Source organism: Chanodichthys erythropterus, chromosome 13 (genome assembly GCF_024489055.1).
Source record: "Chanodichthys erythropterus isolate Z2021 chromosome 13, ASM2448905v1, whole genome shotgun sequence".
NCBI lineage: Eukaryota > Metazoa > Chordata > Actinopteri > Cypriniformes > Xenocyprididae > Chanodichthys > Chanodichthys erythropterus.
Genome location: NC_090233.1, coordinates 33,645,614 through 33,663,108, shown reverse-complemented (window position 1 = coordinate 33,663,108; position 17,495 = coordinate 33,645,614). Strand labels below are relative to the sequence as shown.

Sequence of the window (17,495 nt, the reverse complement as noted above, 5' to 3'; positions counted from 1 at the left end):
TATATAAATATTATATTATAAAAATATATTAGCTATAAACAGAAAAGATGCTCTGACTTGCCTGTGAGGATCGCCTCACTGCTATTTTGCGCACCATAGGTTGTGTTTTTCTCCCGAAGGATGCTGGGACAGATTTCTGAATGTTTCCTACAGTAAAGCCTCCATATCTACAGGATAAAAAAACATGCAGTTTTGAGTTAATCTGAGAGGTAAAAAATGTCTTCAATTTTCTCAAAAAACTCAATATTCTAGTGCCCTTTGTCAGACTTCTACAATCATTTAGTCCACTTAAATGCCACTACTTTTTTAAATTGACCTAAAACACACATGCAGATCTGCCTCCATCCAATCAACAACTATTAAATTGAACCAAGACCGTGCTACACTTTTTTTCTTTGAAAATCTGTTTGACTCGGATGTACGTCACAATATGGAAGAAAAGTTCTGTCACTACTTCTGTTACATCAAGTAATATTGTGAAAAAAAAATAAAACAATAATAATAATAATTTTTCCTTAATGTCAAGAAATAAGTATTCAATACACTACACTACAATAAACAACATTCAAAACTCAAAGCCACTCCAAAAATTCCATTTATCAAAATTGAACTGCACAAACTACTTGTCCAGAAATCATTGGTTTGCAGTGATGTCATAAGGATAAATACACAAGCACATTTATAAATGACCAATCAAATTGTACCATACTACAAAATATTCAGTATTCAGCAACTTGGACTGCCCTGTCACTTTGATAGCATTGCAAAGATGCTCATTAAAAAACTTTATTGGATCTGGCAGCAGATCCACAAATTCAGAACAAGTGTTTCACATCTAAAGATGGTGTTTATATAAAACTCTTAAAGGTACAGTACCAAAAAACAGCCATGTTAATTATGCTAAAGGTCTAAATTACTATGTTTGTGGTGTAAAATATAGTAGTCAACATTTGAAGTAGATCAAAACCTTTCATCAAAGTTGTCCTAAAACCTTCTTCTTAGGAATTCTTAGTTCTTAGGACAACATTGATGAACTTTTTTGATCCACTTCAAATGTTGACTACTGTACTTTAACAATAGTAAACCTTAGGAAAATAAATAAAATAGGATATTATGATCACTATGACACCCTCTCAGAAGATTACCTGTGTAATCTGAGACGATCAGAGGTGTACAGGAGATATTCGGACACGTTGCGACCAGTGATGTCCACCAAGATGTCTCCGGTTACTACCTTCATGAGGGGCGGTCGGCCCCCGACTCCACTGGGGCAGGAGAAGCCCGTGCCCTGCATGGAGCAGATACAGCGCACCGGCTCTCGAATGCTCAAGGGCAGCGTGGGGGGAGATGTCGCCATCTCTGTGGGAGCACAGCAGGGTGAGAGGAAGAATACATATTACACAGCTTCAGGGAAAAAGACAGAGTCGGCACACAGGATGTTTCAGAATAATCTACAATTATGCAAGGAAAATACATTTTTCACATTTAGCATTAGTCAGCAGGTGTGCAGCACAAGAATTAATTTCAGTCTTTGCTGATATCATCTCCAAAGATGTATAATTTTTTAGTATGAATCACTATTTTTCTTTTATATTTTTTGGCTGGCTGTGTTCATTTTTAGTTTTTTTTTTTTTTTTTTTGGTCAATAGTTCATCATATCATATTCATTTATTTTTTCAATTTTACTAAAAAATTACTAAAATGGCATCTAATATTAATATTTGATGAAAAAGTGCAAAATAAACCAAATTAAACTGATCAAAAGTGAAAGGTAAAACATTTGTAATTTTACAAATGACTTCAATTTCAAATAAATGTTTTGAACTTTCTATTCTTCAAAAAATCCTGTAAAAAAAGTATCACATTATTCAAAAAACAAAAACAAAAACTGTTTTCAACATTGATAAGAACAAGAAATGTTTCTTGAGCATAAAATTGGAATGATTTCTAAAGGATCATGAAAATTCAGCTTTGCCATCCCAGAAACAAAATGTGTTAAAATAGAAACAGTTATTTTAAATTGTAAAAATCGCTAAAAATTTACATACTGCTGCACTTTAACTTTAAATTTCTAATGTGCTGAGCTTTGATGAAAAGAAAACAAGCTAATTGAACCATACACATGTAAACTCTGACCTCGTACAGTAGTAGGAGGAGCGGCAGTGTAATTCCAAAGGCCATCTTCAAAATGGGCCTCTGGGTCATCAGAGGGGGCAGGAGAGGGTGGCGGGGGCACAAAGTTTGATAAAGGCACACCCTGTGTGAAGGAATCCAAACACATAGAGTCAAAGTAGCGGGCTGCCAGGGTTTTGGAGTTGTTTGCATAAGGATTCAGAGTTTGAGCCAGCTGGTCCAGAGTGCTGTTGAAGGGAGTTTTCAGTACACAAGTCGCACCAACTCCAGAGGGTAGACGGAGGGTGTTAACAATCCTCTGTGGGCCTGCGTCTGGAGAAAGTTTACTCCTGAAGCAAAGAAAGGTTGAGAAAGATTGAGAGAGACGATGTGTGCGTCTTCATTTTACTTTTAATACAATCAGTTCTTACTGTAATTAACTGGCAAAGAAGTCTTTAGATATTTAAAGTGTTATTTACCTGTACTGAAGTCTGTCTTCATTGGCATATGGGATGAAGTTTCCACGGGGCTGTGTGTAGTTGTGATACTGAGATGGAGACAGAATCAAGGGAGGAAGGTCACCTACAAAACCAAAGAGAGACCATCAGATTCAGAACAGCCTTCACTCAAGACTAATTAAGATCTGCATCATTTTAGTGCCAGATAACCACTGCTCTAATTAAATTATATAATCTCCATAATGATATATTAAAAATGATACTGCCCCTTAAAATAGTTCAAATCAAAGTAAGTGTTTTTTTCATTTGGAAAGCATTTAATGCTCACCAAGGCTGTATTTATTTGTAGGGATATAATTGTGGAATATTATTACAATTTTTAATATTGTTAAATAATATAAAATATTTAAAACATTTTCAATTTTAAATAATTATATTGTAACTAATTCCTATGATGGCAAAGCTGAATTTTTAGCAGCCATTTCTCCAGTCTTCAGTGTCACATAAAGCACAGGAAACATTTTGTATTATTTTCAACATTGAAAATAAGCAAAATAAGCACAATAAGATATTTTTGTGGAAACTGTGATTTTTTTTCAGGTTTCTTTGATGTTCAAAAATGTTCAAAAGAACATTTATTTGAAATAGAAATCTATTGTAAAATCATAATTGTCTTTACGGTTATTTTTGATGTCAAACTTTTAAATGGTAGTGTATACATTATTTTTCCATTAGATTTCCAACAAAAATAACTATACTGATATATATATATATATATATATATATATATATATATATATATATATATATATATATATACATATACATATAAAACGTTAAATTCCTTGATATAAAATCACTTATGTTGTGATATAACATTTTGATCACACTGCCAACTCCTACCTTTACTATAAAAACAGCACATACAACAAATCACAACTCAAGGTGCCCTGTGTCCTTCTTACCAATCTCAGGCACAGATAGAGCTACAGTCATGGCCACACAGACAAAGAAAGCAGGCAGCAGGATCTGTGAGAAAATGCCCTTGGTGTTCCTCTTCGCACAGTGAAACCTTTTCACTATCAGCCCGTGAAACTGCCGAAGTTTCAGCCACCAGCCCTCAAGCTTTAAGCTGCCCTGGCCGTCCAGTAAGGTTGGCTCCGCAGAGGACTCTTCATCTGGAGCACAGAAGGTATATAGTACACTGAGTGGTAGGTAAGCACTTTATCTGTTACCTCCAGGCCATTCAGAGATGCGCTTGTCTCACACAGACTTCCACTTTTTGTGTCCAGAAGCGGAAAACAGGAATAGACAAAATGTTCTTTTTAAAAGCTTCAGAAAGAGATACAACCACAAAAAGAACTGGCTCCTAGTGACTTTCTGAACTACCAACTGAGCTATGAATGAAGAAAAGTGTCTACAAATACTACCCAATTAAATAAAAAAAGAATAATTATTAATAATTAGGGCTCTCATTTGATTAAACATTTTAAAATATTTAATAACATTTATTTAATAAAACTTTTCTGTAGTTAATGTATAAAAAGGAAATGACAAAGCTAAATAATATGTAATTATGTTAATAATTTGTTTCTAATTATTATTAGTTCTAATCTGCTATTAAAGGCAGGGTAGGCGATTTGTTCCAGAAACATTCTTTGTTATGCTGGTTAAAAGTCTCATCACATCCTGAGAGCAATCACTAAGTTAAGTGGTCTAAATATATTTATATGTATATATTTCATCTGTGGAAGACGTAGGACCATACAATGTTTGTCCAATCATTGCATTCGGTTCGAATGTCATGTCATGTCATGTCATGTCATGACATGACATGACATGACATGACATGACATAACACTCACCTCTGAGACTGGCTGAGTCAGGATCCTGGCCATTGTCAAACAGTGGGCAGTAATCTCCATAGAATTCAGAATATAGTCCCCCTTCATCCCCTCTCACTGAGCCCAGAGAAGAGCCCGACTGTAGGGACGCTTGGCTTGGGCTCAGCCTGGAACACATCATCAGGTTACTGAGCTCCACCTCTGGCCGGATCATGGCAGCAGCTGGTGCGCCCTCACTCTGTGGCCCTCCTAACAGATTAGAGGGCTTCCCAGCTGACGCTCCGCCGGGAGAGTCCTTCATATCTGACAGAGAAAAAGAGAGAGATATGAAATACGAACCATAAATAAAATCTCATGGCTTCAACAGATCTATCCGACCATCTAACCTGCATCGCTGTTCTCCAGTGACAGATCCTCTTCTGATACCTTCAGAAAGACCTCCTCCAGTGTGGTGTCCATCACACCAAAGCTGGTCAAGGCCAAGCTATCCAAACTCTGCTCCAGAGCCTTAGGAAAATACACCCAACATATGTGTCCATCAGCAAATGCTTCATATACAATTTAATAATTTTTTTGATGATATCAAATTATCTTTCAGTCTTTCCAACTGTCTAAAAACATTGTTAGTGTACCTGAAACAGCCTCTCGAAACAGCCTTTCTTGACAGCCTCTGACGGTAGGACATAAGAGAGCTCAGTGTTGGAGTCGGACACTAGCAGGCAGGAAGCAATGTACTGGCGGATGAACTGTGTTACTCTGCTCTCTGAACATGGAGATATCGAAGAGGAGGGAGACTGGCTTGACTGATCTGAGAACAGAAACATGATGTTGGGCCACGGCAGATGAAAGTGCAGAAGAAAAACTAGAAGATTTTTCTTTTGCTCTTTTGATATTTCATTGTTTATTTATTTTTTCATAGAGACATCAGTACCAGTATTAGTATCAGTAATACTGGCCTTCGTTCATAAAAGATGGCATTAAACAAATATTTAAATTATACTGACTTTAAGTTGTTTCTACATTAATTTGGAGAGTAACTGTGAAATTATTACAATATAAAAATATTAAAAACTCCAATGTTCATGATTAATTTCAGAAAAAAGTGTGATTAATTTTTTTAATCAATTGACAGCACTAATTTATATTTATATATATATATATATATATATATATATATATATATATATATATATATATATATATATATATATATATATATATATATAAAAAATGAAGAGTTTCGTTGCAAAACGAGATAAAAATCTTGTTTTTTGGTTGTGCATTCCAATTAATATCAATTCAACTGCAGTTGGTTTGTTTTGATTTAAACCTTCATAACTTAAAAAATACAGCTAAGTAGCACCATAAAACAATAATAAACATGTTTTGACAAAAATGTTAAAAACGGAGTTCTCGTTTTGCAACGAAACTCTTCATATATAAAACAAAAATGTTTTAAAAGTTTTAATTTCAGTAAATAATTGCATTGATTTATAATTTTAGAATATATGATGGAATTTTAGTACATGTATTGACAGGAAGAAATGTGGGGAATCAAAAAGGGAAACTCTCAATGCCCACATGACAGCTCAGACGTGAATAATTACAATTTTCTAAAATGTGCATGTCCACAAATGAGCATACCTGCAGTGTGTGCATCACTCTGTTTCTTGACAAGCGTTAGTTTGTAGCCGTCTCCATATGTGCTCTTGAGAAACAGTGGAGAACCGCAGCACTTGAGCTTGCCATGAGAGATGATGGCAATACGGTCTCCCAGCAGATCAGCCTCATCCATGTGGTGAGTGGAAAGCAGGATGGTGCGACCTGCTCACACATAGATTCTATTATTTTATTATTCTATTCTATTATTATTATTCTACGATTCTATTATACAATATTATTTTTACTGTATTTTTGATCAAATAAATGCAGCCTTGTTGAGAACAACAGATGATTAATATTACCAAACCCAAACTTCTGAGTGGTAGTGAATTCGTCATTAGTAATGACAGGATCACCTTGTTTATATTTAAGGATGAGGTCCCAGATCGCTCGACGGGCATATGGGTCTACTCCTGCCGTGGGTTCATCCAAAATCACTGCCCGAGACCCACCTACAAATGCAATCGCCACCGACAACTTTCTCTTCATCCCCCCAGACAGAGTCTGAACCAGACTGTGACGCTTGTTGGACAATTCAAGATCCTCTATCATCCTGTGAATTCCAACACACAGACTCTATGAACTTGGGTCTGGGCATGAATAAGTAAGTGTTGACAAAATGCGAGTGCGTTAACCCACTTGTCCATCTCCTTGCGAATATCTTCCTCAGCCATGCCCTTCAGACGCGAGTAGAACCACAGGTGTTCCTCCACACTGAGCTTGTCAAACAGAACATTGTGCTGGGGACACATGCCCAAATTCTGCCTGATGCGCTCCATCTCTGTGCGGATGTCATGGCCATATATGGTGGCAGAGCCAGAAGTGGGTGGAAACAGTCCTGTGAGAATGGACCTATGAAAGATTTATTGGATAATAAATTTTCTGCAGGACACTTCATTTTCATACATACATCCAATTTTCAGGTCGTAGGGTGCCAATGTCAGCCTCAATAACAAGCACAATATGGGTTCACAATATGGGTTCAAGCACTCTGAAACACAATATTCTAGCACTCACATAGTGGTGGTCTTGCCAGCCCCATTGTGTCCCAAGAAAGAGACAACTTGGTTCTCATGCAGGTTTAGGCTCAATTTGTTTAGGGCCAGTTTTCTGCCCGTCTTGTAGACTTTGGTCAGTTTGTCTATGCATACCACCAGCGGCAAGTGACTGGGTTCTTCTTCAATTCCACGAGTTTCCTCTGAGCAACAAATAGACAAATTTAGTAACAAGCTTAAAATTTTTCAACAATTTACATTAGTTTTACACAGCACATTCTAAATTTAACAAAGAGTGTAAGCTGTTAATGTAAACTGAATTTAAATGTTTGAAAGACAGTTTGAAGGTCAAGTTGGACAGAACGATAGAACGATAGATAGAATGATAGTACAACTGAATGATAGAATGACAGAAGGAACAATAGTTAGATAGAAAAAACAATATAATGAATGATAGAACAAACAAATGACGTAACAAAAAAACAAACAATAGATAGATGATAGATAGATAGATAGATAGATAGATAGATAGAATGAACAATATAACAAACGACAGAATGATAGCATGAAAGACAGAACAAATGATAGAACAAATGATAGAACAAACAAACAATAATCAGAATGTAAGCTTGACAAATATAAATAAAGTACTAACATAAATAATCTAGACAGGTTCTACATTTGTTTCAATTTTTGGAGGATAATTGTTAATTTTTAATAGATTCACTCCTAATTGTGTCTCCTGGCTCACCCCTGATTCATTCAGAATTACTAAGTCAGAACTATTATCCATTAGCCTACACAGCCCATCATTAGTCTGTTATCCCAAAATGTCGACATACAGTAACTGATCCGAATCAAGAGTCATACCTGAGCGTCTGTGTTCCATAGCACAAGCCTGGTCCTCCTCCATCACACTCAGCCTGGTGCTGCCACTCCACGGCCAATCCCATGTCTCTATGCGGCCGCTACCTAACCAATAGGATTTCTGCAAGGGAAAATACCATGGCCGGGGTAGTCCGTACATCCCTGGAAGAGAAAAAAACATTAAGAAAACCAAAACCAAATACTATAAGATTGTTTACTGAACAAGAACGTTGGCAGTGTTTGCACTGCAAAATAATGACAGTACTGCAGCTTACCTGGATGAACAGCCTCGATATACCAGGTCAACACACCGTATACAATGGCATCGATGGTTAGCATGACCATAGACAGCAGGAGGTTGAAGTCATCGCCCTCAACAGGTGACTGGTTGAGAGTGCGCCACTGGATTCCCACTCCAGCAACTTCATACAGGGCAAAGTACTTAGACCCCAGACCGAACGCTGTGGTAGACATTAAAGACTGCAGAGAGAGAGAGAATCACAAATGAGAGAAATGTACTCAAGAACAATATAAAAGCCAACTATGAAACCAACAAATACATTATGTGCATGTATTGGAAGATGGGAGTGATTCATGGGAGGTCTTCATACCGCTATGCACTTCTCAAAGGCAGTGATCTTGTCATGAGCCACCTCTTCTCTTATGGCCACATACATGTAGGGCACATAACTCAGAAAGTAGATGATTCCTCCACATGCTGAGGCCAGTTTTGCTTTAGAGTACAACACCGACACCAGGAAACTTCCCCGAAAGAAATCAGAGAGAACATTTACATGACATTAAACAACTTTCGACTATTGTTACTCATTGAAAAATGAATGTAGGTAGTGAGGGAGTAAAAAATAGGTACGGCACACTCCAGTACCAGAACATGATGGTGGCGACGGCGTAGACTGTAAGGAAGAGCCAGATGATAAAGGGATCGCTGTGGAGGAGGACTTTGCCGTATTTCAGTATGGCAGTGAGGGCCGTCACAGAGATCGAAAGTTGCACAAATCCTGTGATGAACCAGGCCACCCAGTGCACTGCGTTATTCAAGCCCATCATCTTCATCACCTGTGGTAAAAGACCTTGCATCAACCATGGCACCACTCTCAATCTCTCTCAGGTTTATTAAGGACACTGCTTCAGTTTCTCGGAAGAGGATTTTTTGTTTTAAAGGACAGTCTCTCACCTCTTTCAGTCTTTGCTCTTTCTCTGCTACGATATGCTGGATCATCATGGCCACAGAGTAGACCCAGGATATGACCATACACAGAGGCATCATGTGCTCGATAACAAACAGGAAACTGCAAATGGAAACACTTGTTACAACTCCTCCCTAGTATTGATCCCTAAAATGCTATTAGCTGTAACTACTTATAAACTCCACCAGTACAAAGCTATTAATAACCAGAGTTTGTGAGATGTTCTAGTAGTAGTGTCTTTATTAATCCCCTTGAGACTTTTGTCTTCGGTGGATTTGGACATAGGTGTTCTAAATACACAGAGGACTAAATTGAGCTCAACTCAAACTCGCCCATTTCCTGAGCACTGTGGCGCAACACAATGAAGCATATGCCAATGGTTCAGGCATTTAATAATTTAAATTTTCTAAAATGCACACATTCAAAAGGGGTCAGTAAGATTTTTTTTCAAGGAATTAAAATGTATGTAAAGGATGTATTAAATTGATCAAAAGTGACAGAAAAGGCTTTTATAATGTTACAAAATGTCTCCTCTTCAAATAAATGCCGTTCTTTTGAAATTTCTATTTGTCAAAGAATCCTGAAAAAGCAGCACAATTTTTCAACATTGATAATAATAAGAAATGTTCCTTGAGCACCAAATCAGCATATTAGAAAGATTTCTGAAGGATCATGTGACACTGAAGACTGGAGTAATAGCTGCTGAAAATTTAGCTTTGCCATCACAGGAATAAATCTTTTAAAATAATCAAAATAGATAAGAGTATTTTAAAATGTAATAATATTTCACAATATTACTGTATTTTTGGTCAAATAATTGCAACCTTGGTGAGCATCAGAAACTTATTTTAAAAACATAATAAAAAAAAAAAAAGATATATTTTTACGCTGTCAACGTAAACCTATGGGCTGAAGGTAGCATCAAATTTTTGTACCACAGTGATGTCTCCAAATGAGCAAATGATATAAAAGATCATAACACCCAACATGTTTATACATTACGACTTTCTAAATATTACAGCTTTCCTTTAATCGTAGTAATAAACATCAACCCACATCTGTTTGGTCTTAAAAGTATTAAGAAGTGGATCAGAAGAATCCCACGAAATAAACTAAGATGAGTCTATGATTGTCCTCTTTCCCCTGAAGGAGACTGACTAATGCTGTGTCATCTGCAAATTTAATGCTGAGTGGAAGTAGAACGGGAAGCTTGCGTGATTTAGCCTGGAGCGGGGGATGTTTTTTTTTTTTTTTTTTTTTTAAATCTCAGCATCTCCGACTCCAAGATCATTCAGAAACCACTCCATCACATGCATAAAACACATTAATACAATGCAACTGAACATCTGCAATTCACCATTCTTAAACACAGTGTTTTAGGCTATAAGCAGTCAGACTAAAAGAAAAATTAATACAAAGTATACAATAAAAAAGGAAGACCAAGCTCACTCGTCTCTAGTGTAGCATGGGTAGGGAAACATCTGCACATAGTTTCCAGGCTCCACAACATCATGGCCCACAAACGTGTTTATGATTGCCCGCTCAATCATATCTAAAAGAGGAAGAAACATGGAAATGTCAACACAAACCATCAAGCTAACAGAACTGAATCTACACACAGCAGCTTCAAGTTATTGCAATGAGCTTTGATTCGCTTTTCTGTGTTCCTGAATAAGCGCAGCTTTCACAAAAGCCAAACCAGCACTTTATTGACCGGCGCACTCAGCTTTACATAACCAGGTGCACTTTTTACCAGAATAACTTTCATTTTGAATAAAACATCAACTTCATCCCACTTTCCTCATGCCAATTCAGTACACTGTGGATGTTGTTTCAGAGCGAATGATTTATTGCTTTGTCAACAGTTTTGTAAAAAATTTGCACCAATGGCAGAATAATGCCAATAAAATCAAAAGCTTAAAGTGCTCACAGCTTAAGTAGTTTACAGCAAATACAAAACAATATCCGTTTTTGGATATCTTATCCTATGAATAAATCATTTTTTACAAAGTCCTGCTAAGTCCTCTTATCATACCTTGGATCCACACAAAGCCGTAAAGGAAGTAGAATTTGCCTCCTGTGTTCGGCCCAGGACGCCAATAAGCTCGGCGGATTTCATTGGTTTTCTCTGTGAAGCTGGAGTTCTGTCGAATCTTATACATAACGTGGGGTGGCAGAGATCCATCTTTATTGGTCTGGAAAATAACACCTAGAGAGAAAGCACAGATTAAAGATATGGCTGCTGACTACGTTTAACAATGTATGACTAAAGGCTAAATGAATCATGAAAATGTAGTTTTAATGTGGAATGGATGGGTCATTCACACAAAGCTTGTTAAGAAATAGCCGAGTCATTTTTCACCCCAAAATCACAATAAAAAAATAAGGACACACTTTAGATTAGAGTCCAATTCTCACTATTAACTATGACTTTTGCCTCAATAAACTCCTAATTACTGCTTATTAACAGTTAGTAAGGTAGTTGTTAAGTTTATGTATTGGGTAGAATTAAGGGATGTAGAATATGGTCATGCAGAATAAGGCATTAATATGTGCTTTATAAGTACTACTAAACAGCCAATATCCTAGTAATGTGAATGCTAATAAGCCACTTGGTAATAGTGAGAATTGGACTCTAATCCTTAGACCTTTTTTTTTTATACTTTAAGAAAATAAAGACTATGTTGTGCATTCCAACATTATTTTCAGGAAATTTTTATCCCCTCGATTCTCAATACAATAAAAGCAATCCAATTACTGTTTCTAAAAATTTGCTTTATTTTCATGTATTTTCTAAGCAATATGACCAGCACATATTCTCAATAAATTTCATTAGAATCACTTGGGGAAAACTTTAATGAGATCTATTTATCACTTACTTGCAAAGACTGAGACATTGTCCTGGTAGGCCTGGTTCAGCGTGTAATTGACAATACTCTCTTCATCAGGGAAGCCTCTGAAGATATCCACACTGACCTGAGGAATATGGAATCAAAATTTATTTCTTGCTGTCGAAAAAAATCTGAAATATATATTTTCCTATCATATAAAGAATGCAAATGACTTCAGAAAATTTGTATTTGTGTTAATTCTATAGTGTCAACATCAAAACACACCTTTGACATAAAGTTTGTCCAGCCACAAGCAGCATTATCAATGGTGTGCAGCTGCTCCAGGAGAGTGGTTGTGTTTGGCAGGGTGAAGTTCTCGTCCAGCAAACTGTTCATTACCTCACTGTCTGAGACGTTCAAAAGTTCATGGTGCCTCTTTAGGTCTGCAATGAACTACGACAGATGGAAAAAAAACAAAAGAAATCAAGCACATGCACAACATAAAGTGCTATTCAAACTAAAAATAGTTAAATTAGTGACTGAAATACAGAATATTACCTGTTGGAGCCACATCAGGTGATTTTGCAATTTGCCCTCCTCTAAGAAGGCCCTTAATTCAGCTGAGATGTTGAGCCACACACGGGCATAGTGAGTCACATTACCCACAAAAGCAAATGTTTCATTGGCCTAAAGAGAGAAAAAAAAAAAAAAACTGATTAACCCACCTTGGGTACAACCTAAATTGAATGAAAGAATGACCAGTAGAAAGTTTTAATAGGTGAATTGGATTCAGGAGGAATTATTCTCTGTTATTATTATTATTATTTTTTTTTAATGGTTTGGGCTGCAAACCCAATTTCTATGTTATAAATGCTCAGACTTTTTCCACCTTAAAACAACTTAGAGTCTGAACTTGCCTTTTGTATGACCTTGTCCACCTCTGAGCCAATGGGAGAGTAGAGGATTTTGGGATTTGTAGTCATGAGATGGACGAGTAATCCCAGGTTTCTTTGTTCTTTGCTGGTAAAGCCCAGGGAGCTCATATTGCCCTGTTTCAGAGCTTCTGGCTCAATAATCCTAATAAAACAACAAAGATTATTAAAAATAACATTCACATTTCACATTCAAACAGGTAACACAACCCAACAACCATATACACCTGTTATTCCCACACAGAATGGGCTGAAGACCTGCCCATAGCTGAACAAAGGCAGAAAACTGTGATCTAGGGTTTTCTGCCTCATTTCCTGCGGCTCCCTCTCCTTCCTCCACAGGGCTGTCTGTTGCGTTGGGACCCCATGTTGTTGTGTTAGAGCTCCATGAGGTGGTGTTGGCTATAGGAGGAGGCTGGTGGCCTGCACAGGCCCCTTTAGGGAGCAGTCTGGCCAGACCTGACAGCAGATCCACATCCCTCAGCAGCCGTTCCACATCAGCTAGGTTTTTCAGCAGAGCCCCAAGGTGGGACTGATCCAAGAGTCCAGACATGTTAGACTGCTCCAGACGCAACTGAGGAGGGAGGGAGGACAGGAGGGAGTGACATATGGAGAAAAGAAAGAGGAGAAATCGATAGGTACAGTATACAGGTGCTGGTCATATAATTAGAATATCATCAAAAAGTTGATTTATTTCACTAATTCCATTCAAAAAGTGAAACGTGTATATTATATTCATTCATTACACACAGACTGATATATTTCAAATGTTTATTTCTTTTTATTTTGATGATTATAACTGACAACTAAGGAAAATCCCAAATTCAGTATCTCAGAAAATTAGAATATTGTGTTCAATATTGAAGCCGCTGGTGCCACACTCAGCCAATTAATCATCTAATTAACTCAAAACACCTGCAAAGGCCTTTAAATGGTCTCTCAGTCTAGTTCTGTAGGCTACACAATCATGGGGAAGACTGCTGACTTGACAGTTGTCCAAAAGACGACCATTGACACCTTGCACAAGGAGGGCAAGACACAAAAGGTCACTGCAAAAGAGGCTGGCTGTTCACAGATCTCTGTGTCCAAGCACATAGAGAGGCGAAGGGAAGGAAAAGATGTGGTAAAAAAAAAAGTGTACAAGCAATAGGGATAACCACACCCTGGAGAGGATTGTGAAACAAAACCCATTCAAAAATGTGGGGGAGATTCACAAAGAGTGGACTACAGCTGGAGTCAGTGCTTCAAGAACCACTACGCACAGACGTATGCAAGACATGGGTTTCAGCTGTCGCATTCCTTGTGTCAAGCCACTCTTGAACAACAGACAGCGTCAGAAGCATCTTGCCTGGGCTAAAGACAAAAAGCATTGTACTGCTGAGTGGTCCAAAGTTATGTTCTCTGATGAAAGTAAATTTTGCATTTCCTTTGGAAATCAGGGTCTCAGAGTCTAGAGGAAGAGAGGAGAGGCACACAATCCACGTTGCTTGAGCAAACTCGCCTGACCTTAACCCCATAGAAAATCTATGGGGAGTTGTGAAGAGGAAGATGCAATATGCCAGACGCAACAATGCAGAAGAACTGAAGGCCACTATCAGAGCAACCTGGGCTCTCATAACACCTGAGCAGTGCCACAGACTGATCGACTCTATGCCACGCCGCATTGCTGCAGTAATTCAGGCAAAAGGAGTCCCAACTAAGTATTGAGTGCTGTACATGCTCATACTTTTCATGTTCATACTTTTCAGTTGGCCAAGATTTCTAAAAATCCTTTCTTTGTTTTGGTCTTAAGTAATATTCTAATTTTCTGAGATACTGAATTTGGGATTTTCCTTAGTTGTCAGTTATAATCATCAAAATCAAAAGAAATAAACATTTGAAATATATCATTCTGTGTGTAATGAATGAATATAATATACAAGCTTCACATTTTGAATGGAATTATTGAAATAAGTCAACTTTTTGATGATATTCTAATTATATGACCAGCACCTGTATATGTACAGTATCAGAGTGTTTCTTTAATTATAGGCACTTTTAGCTCTGTAGACTCTTTTTATACTCTCAATAGTTTATTTAAATTGTTCACTATAAAATGTCTAACAGTGGATAGATTCTGTATGAGTGAAGGTTTTTATTATTATTTTCTCTGAAACTTCCCACCACAGTGTCATTTCCAGAATATCTCAAGTTCTATATTGCGTTTAATAGCACTCTGTGATGAAAATCACATTCTTAACAGTATTTTAAGAATTTATATTAGGTACCATGTACTAACATTTAAATTAATCATTTGATAAAATGCACTTATTATATGCATACATGTTTTTGTACTTGTTTGAAAAAAAAAAAACCTGCATACATCTATAATTACACTGTTGACTCTTCCCTTACCCCTTAATCCACCCTTAAAATGAACCAAACTTGTTCCTAACCTTACCCGTGTCCCACCTCAGTAGTAGCAGTGTTTTATAATACAACATGATCAAAATAAGTAAATTGTACTTATTTTTTGATGCAAGTACAGTACATTGTAGTTTAAGCCATCTAATATAAAGTGTGACCAAATGTTGTTCTTGCAGGTACCTGATCAAAGACTCTCTGTGTATCAATCTGAGCCCTCAATTCTTCACTCATCTTCCCAAAGAGCTCCGCCCTCTGCCCTGCCCCTCCACCACAAACAGTCGTTTGATAGGCCTGCAAAACTGCCTGTTGTTTCTCAGGGACCAATAGGATTTTGCTTATTTCACTGTTCCCTCCTTCCCCACAAGTGAGTGTATCAAGCACTGCACCAGTCAAGAGAATTCCCTGAAAAAATATAAGAAATCAAGCAGTTTTGTGAGGTCTTGTCCTTAAACTGAAGAGTACAATTTCTGGGGAAAGGAACTGCAAGAAAATGTATTTGACATTTAAAAACCTTCAGGTTTAAAGTGAAGTGGCAGACTGACCTCCATCTCACGCAGTGCTTGAGGATCAAATTTTTGTCCTCCTCCACCGCCAGCGATCCCCAGTGCTTGGGACAGGACTTTATGCAGAGCTTGACGGTGAGCTGCTTTAGTGGGGTCTCTCAATGCCTTCTGAATCAGGCCCCCCTCCAGACTACGCCAGCCTCCAAGCAATTGCTTCTGGGTATGAAAGAGTACTTAAAGAGACTGAAACATTGTGATTGTTTTATAACTGCAAGGTTATAAGCAATTGCATGCCCTAATTGGTAAGCCCTTCACAGCAAATGACTAACTATAATATCTACAGTATATGTAGCAGGGGCGCTGTTTTGAGTAGGCAATGTTTAATCAAAACTAGGGGTGTAAAGATATATCGCAGTACGATATTTCGCGATGCACAAATGTTACGATATGTATCGTAGAATGATGGCGATACTTCTACGATATGACGGCAGTCTATTCTTATTGGTTGAGCTGCTGACGTGACCTACTCTGCAACATGGAGGTGGGAGTGAGAGAAGCCGGGTTGTCACTGTGTCTCAATCAGCTCTCTAGTTCAGCAAGTGTTTCGAGCACACATCGATCCTTGCAAGCAGGTTTAAACGTTTCTCATGAGAGTGTCTCTTTCTTGGTCGCGTGAGAAAAGGTGTGGCTTTCTTTCACCGCAGTGCCACAGCAACAGCTGAGCTCACAGAAAAGCAAAAGATGCTTGCGATGCTTTGCTTTAAGAAGTTAGGGGTAGGGTGACCACCTGTCCCGCTTTGCGTTGTACCGCACAGCATTTTGACCAAATGTCCCGCACGTCGCATATTGAGAAAATGTCCCGCATTTTCATCAGTCTGTTGGTTTTCACTTATAATATTAAGAAAACGTGAAGCGTGCTTTTGCCTTTTTAAGAAAGCATTTTATTTATTCTTTTTGCTGCGTAGTTTTTCACCTACCAGCGCTTCGACAGAAGTAACATCCCAACAGCCCTTTTTTAAATCCTATCCAGTGGTTGAAAAGAAAGGAGTAAACACGGTCACTAGTTGGTTGTGACGGCTGTCAATCCAAATGTGGAGCGGAGTTGGACTTGGTCAGAACGGTTTCAAAAATAGGGTGACCAGACCGGTTTTTGGTGTTCTGTCCCCGGAAATGTCCCCGTTTTACATATTGCTTAAAACAACCCGCATATACATTGCAAAAAGACCGACGAGCGTAGGCTACAGCAGCCTGCTGGATAAATTGTGTAGTGATCATGTTCTCCAACAGAGGGGGCTGTGCAGCTACACTTGGTCGCGCGCGCGCCTCTAGTTCATGAGGAACGTGATCTGGGTCTGGACCAGTTATCAGTTTCAAGGTTAGTATTAACTATTCATACTGTTTGTATGTTTTATAACCGGGCCTCACAGGGTGCGCGATTTTTTTGCACAATTTTAAACGTCCACATAAGTTACGTAACAACGCAGCAGCTACATCACGTGGTGAAGGTACGCTCTGATATGAATATAAAATAAAATAATACACGTACTTTGTGCTTAAAAATGATTCTAAAATGCAAAATAATAGTAAAAAATATTTATTTCTGTATACAGTAGCTAAAACAGCTTGTGAAAATTAAAATATTAAATTCTGTAATATTAGGAAATGTCCCCGGTTTCC

The 17,495-nt window shown here is 37.8% G+C and overlaps 1 protein-coding gene across 3 annotated transcripts in view; it reads right to left on the bottom strand.

The window, feature by feature from the left end:
• The window catches only part of abca2 (ATP-binding cassette, sub-family A (ABC1), member 2), a 77,981-nt gene that overhangs the window by 16,180 nt on the left and 44,306 nt on the right, over nt 1-17,495 (bottom strand). For 2 of the 3 annotated variants that reach the window (XM_067406386.1, XM_067406384.1), the window contains exons 7-32: nt 15,858-16,034; nt 15,496-15,717; nt 13,137-13,483; nt 12,895-13,054; nt 12,536-12,664; nt 12,263-12,430; nt 12,026-12,122; nt 11,182-11,355; nt 10,596-10,698; nt 9,134-9,248; nt 8,825-9,015; nt 8,550-8,700; nt 8,214-8,418; nt 7,942-8,100; nt 7,094-7,274; nt 6,716-6,928; nt 6,433-6,629; nt 6,059-6,238; nt 5,047-5,222; nt 4,801-4,921; nt 4,436-4,717; nt 3,536-3,748; nt 2,592-2,694; nt 2,137-2,462; nt 1,146-1,359; nt 62-167 (exon numbers count right to left, since the gene is read on the bottom strand). In XM_067406386.1, coding sequence (XP_067262487.1) covers nt 62-167; nt 1,146-1,359; nt 2,137-2,462; nt 2,592-2,694; nt 3,536-3,748; nt 4,436-4,717; nt 4,801-4,921; nt 5,047-5,222; nt 6,059-6,238; nt 6,433-6,629; nt 6,716-6,928; nt 7,094-7,274; nt 7,942-8,100; nt 8,214-8,418; nt 8,550-8,700; nt 8,825-9,015; nt 9,134-9,248; nt 10,596-10,698; nt 11,182-11,355; nt 12,026-12,122; nt 12,263-12,430; nt 12,536-12,664; nt 12,895-13,054; nt 13,137-13,483; nt 15,496-15,717; nt 15,858-16,034 — 4,710 coding nt within the window. The remainder of the gene's footprint in view (nt 1-61; nt 168-1,145; nt 1,360-2,136; nt 2,463-2,591; nt 2,695-3,535; nt 3,749-4,435; nt 4,718-4,800; nt 4,922-5,046; nt 5,223-6,058; nt 6,239-6,432; nt 6,630-6,715; nt 6,929-7,093; nt 7,275-7,941; nt 8,101-8,213; nt 8,419-8,549; nt 8,701-8,824; nt 9,016-9,133; nt 9,249-10,595; nt 10,699-11,181; nt 11,356-12,025; nt 12,123-12,262; nt 12,431-12,535; nt 12,665-12,894; nt 13,055-13,136; nt 13,484-15,495; nt 15,718-15,857; nt 16,035-17,495) is intronic. The other variant, XM_067406385.1, reaches the window with a different exon arrangement.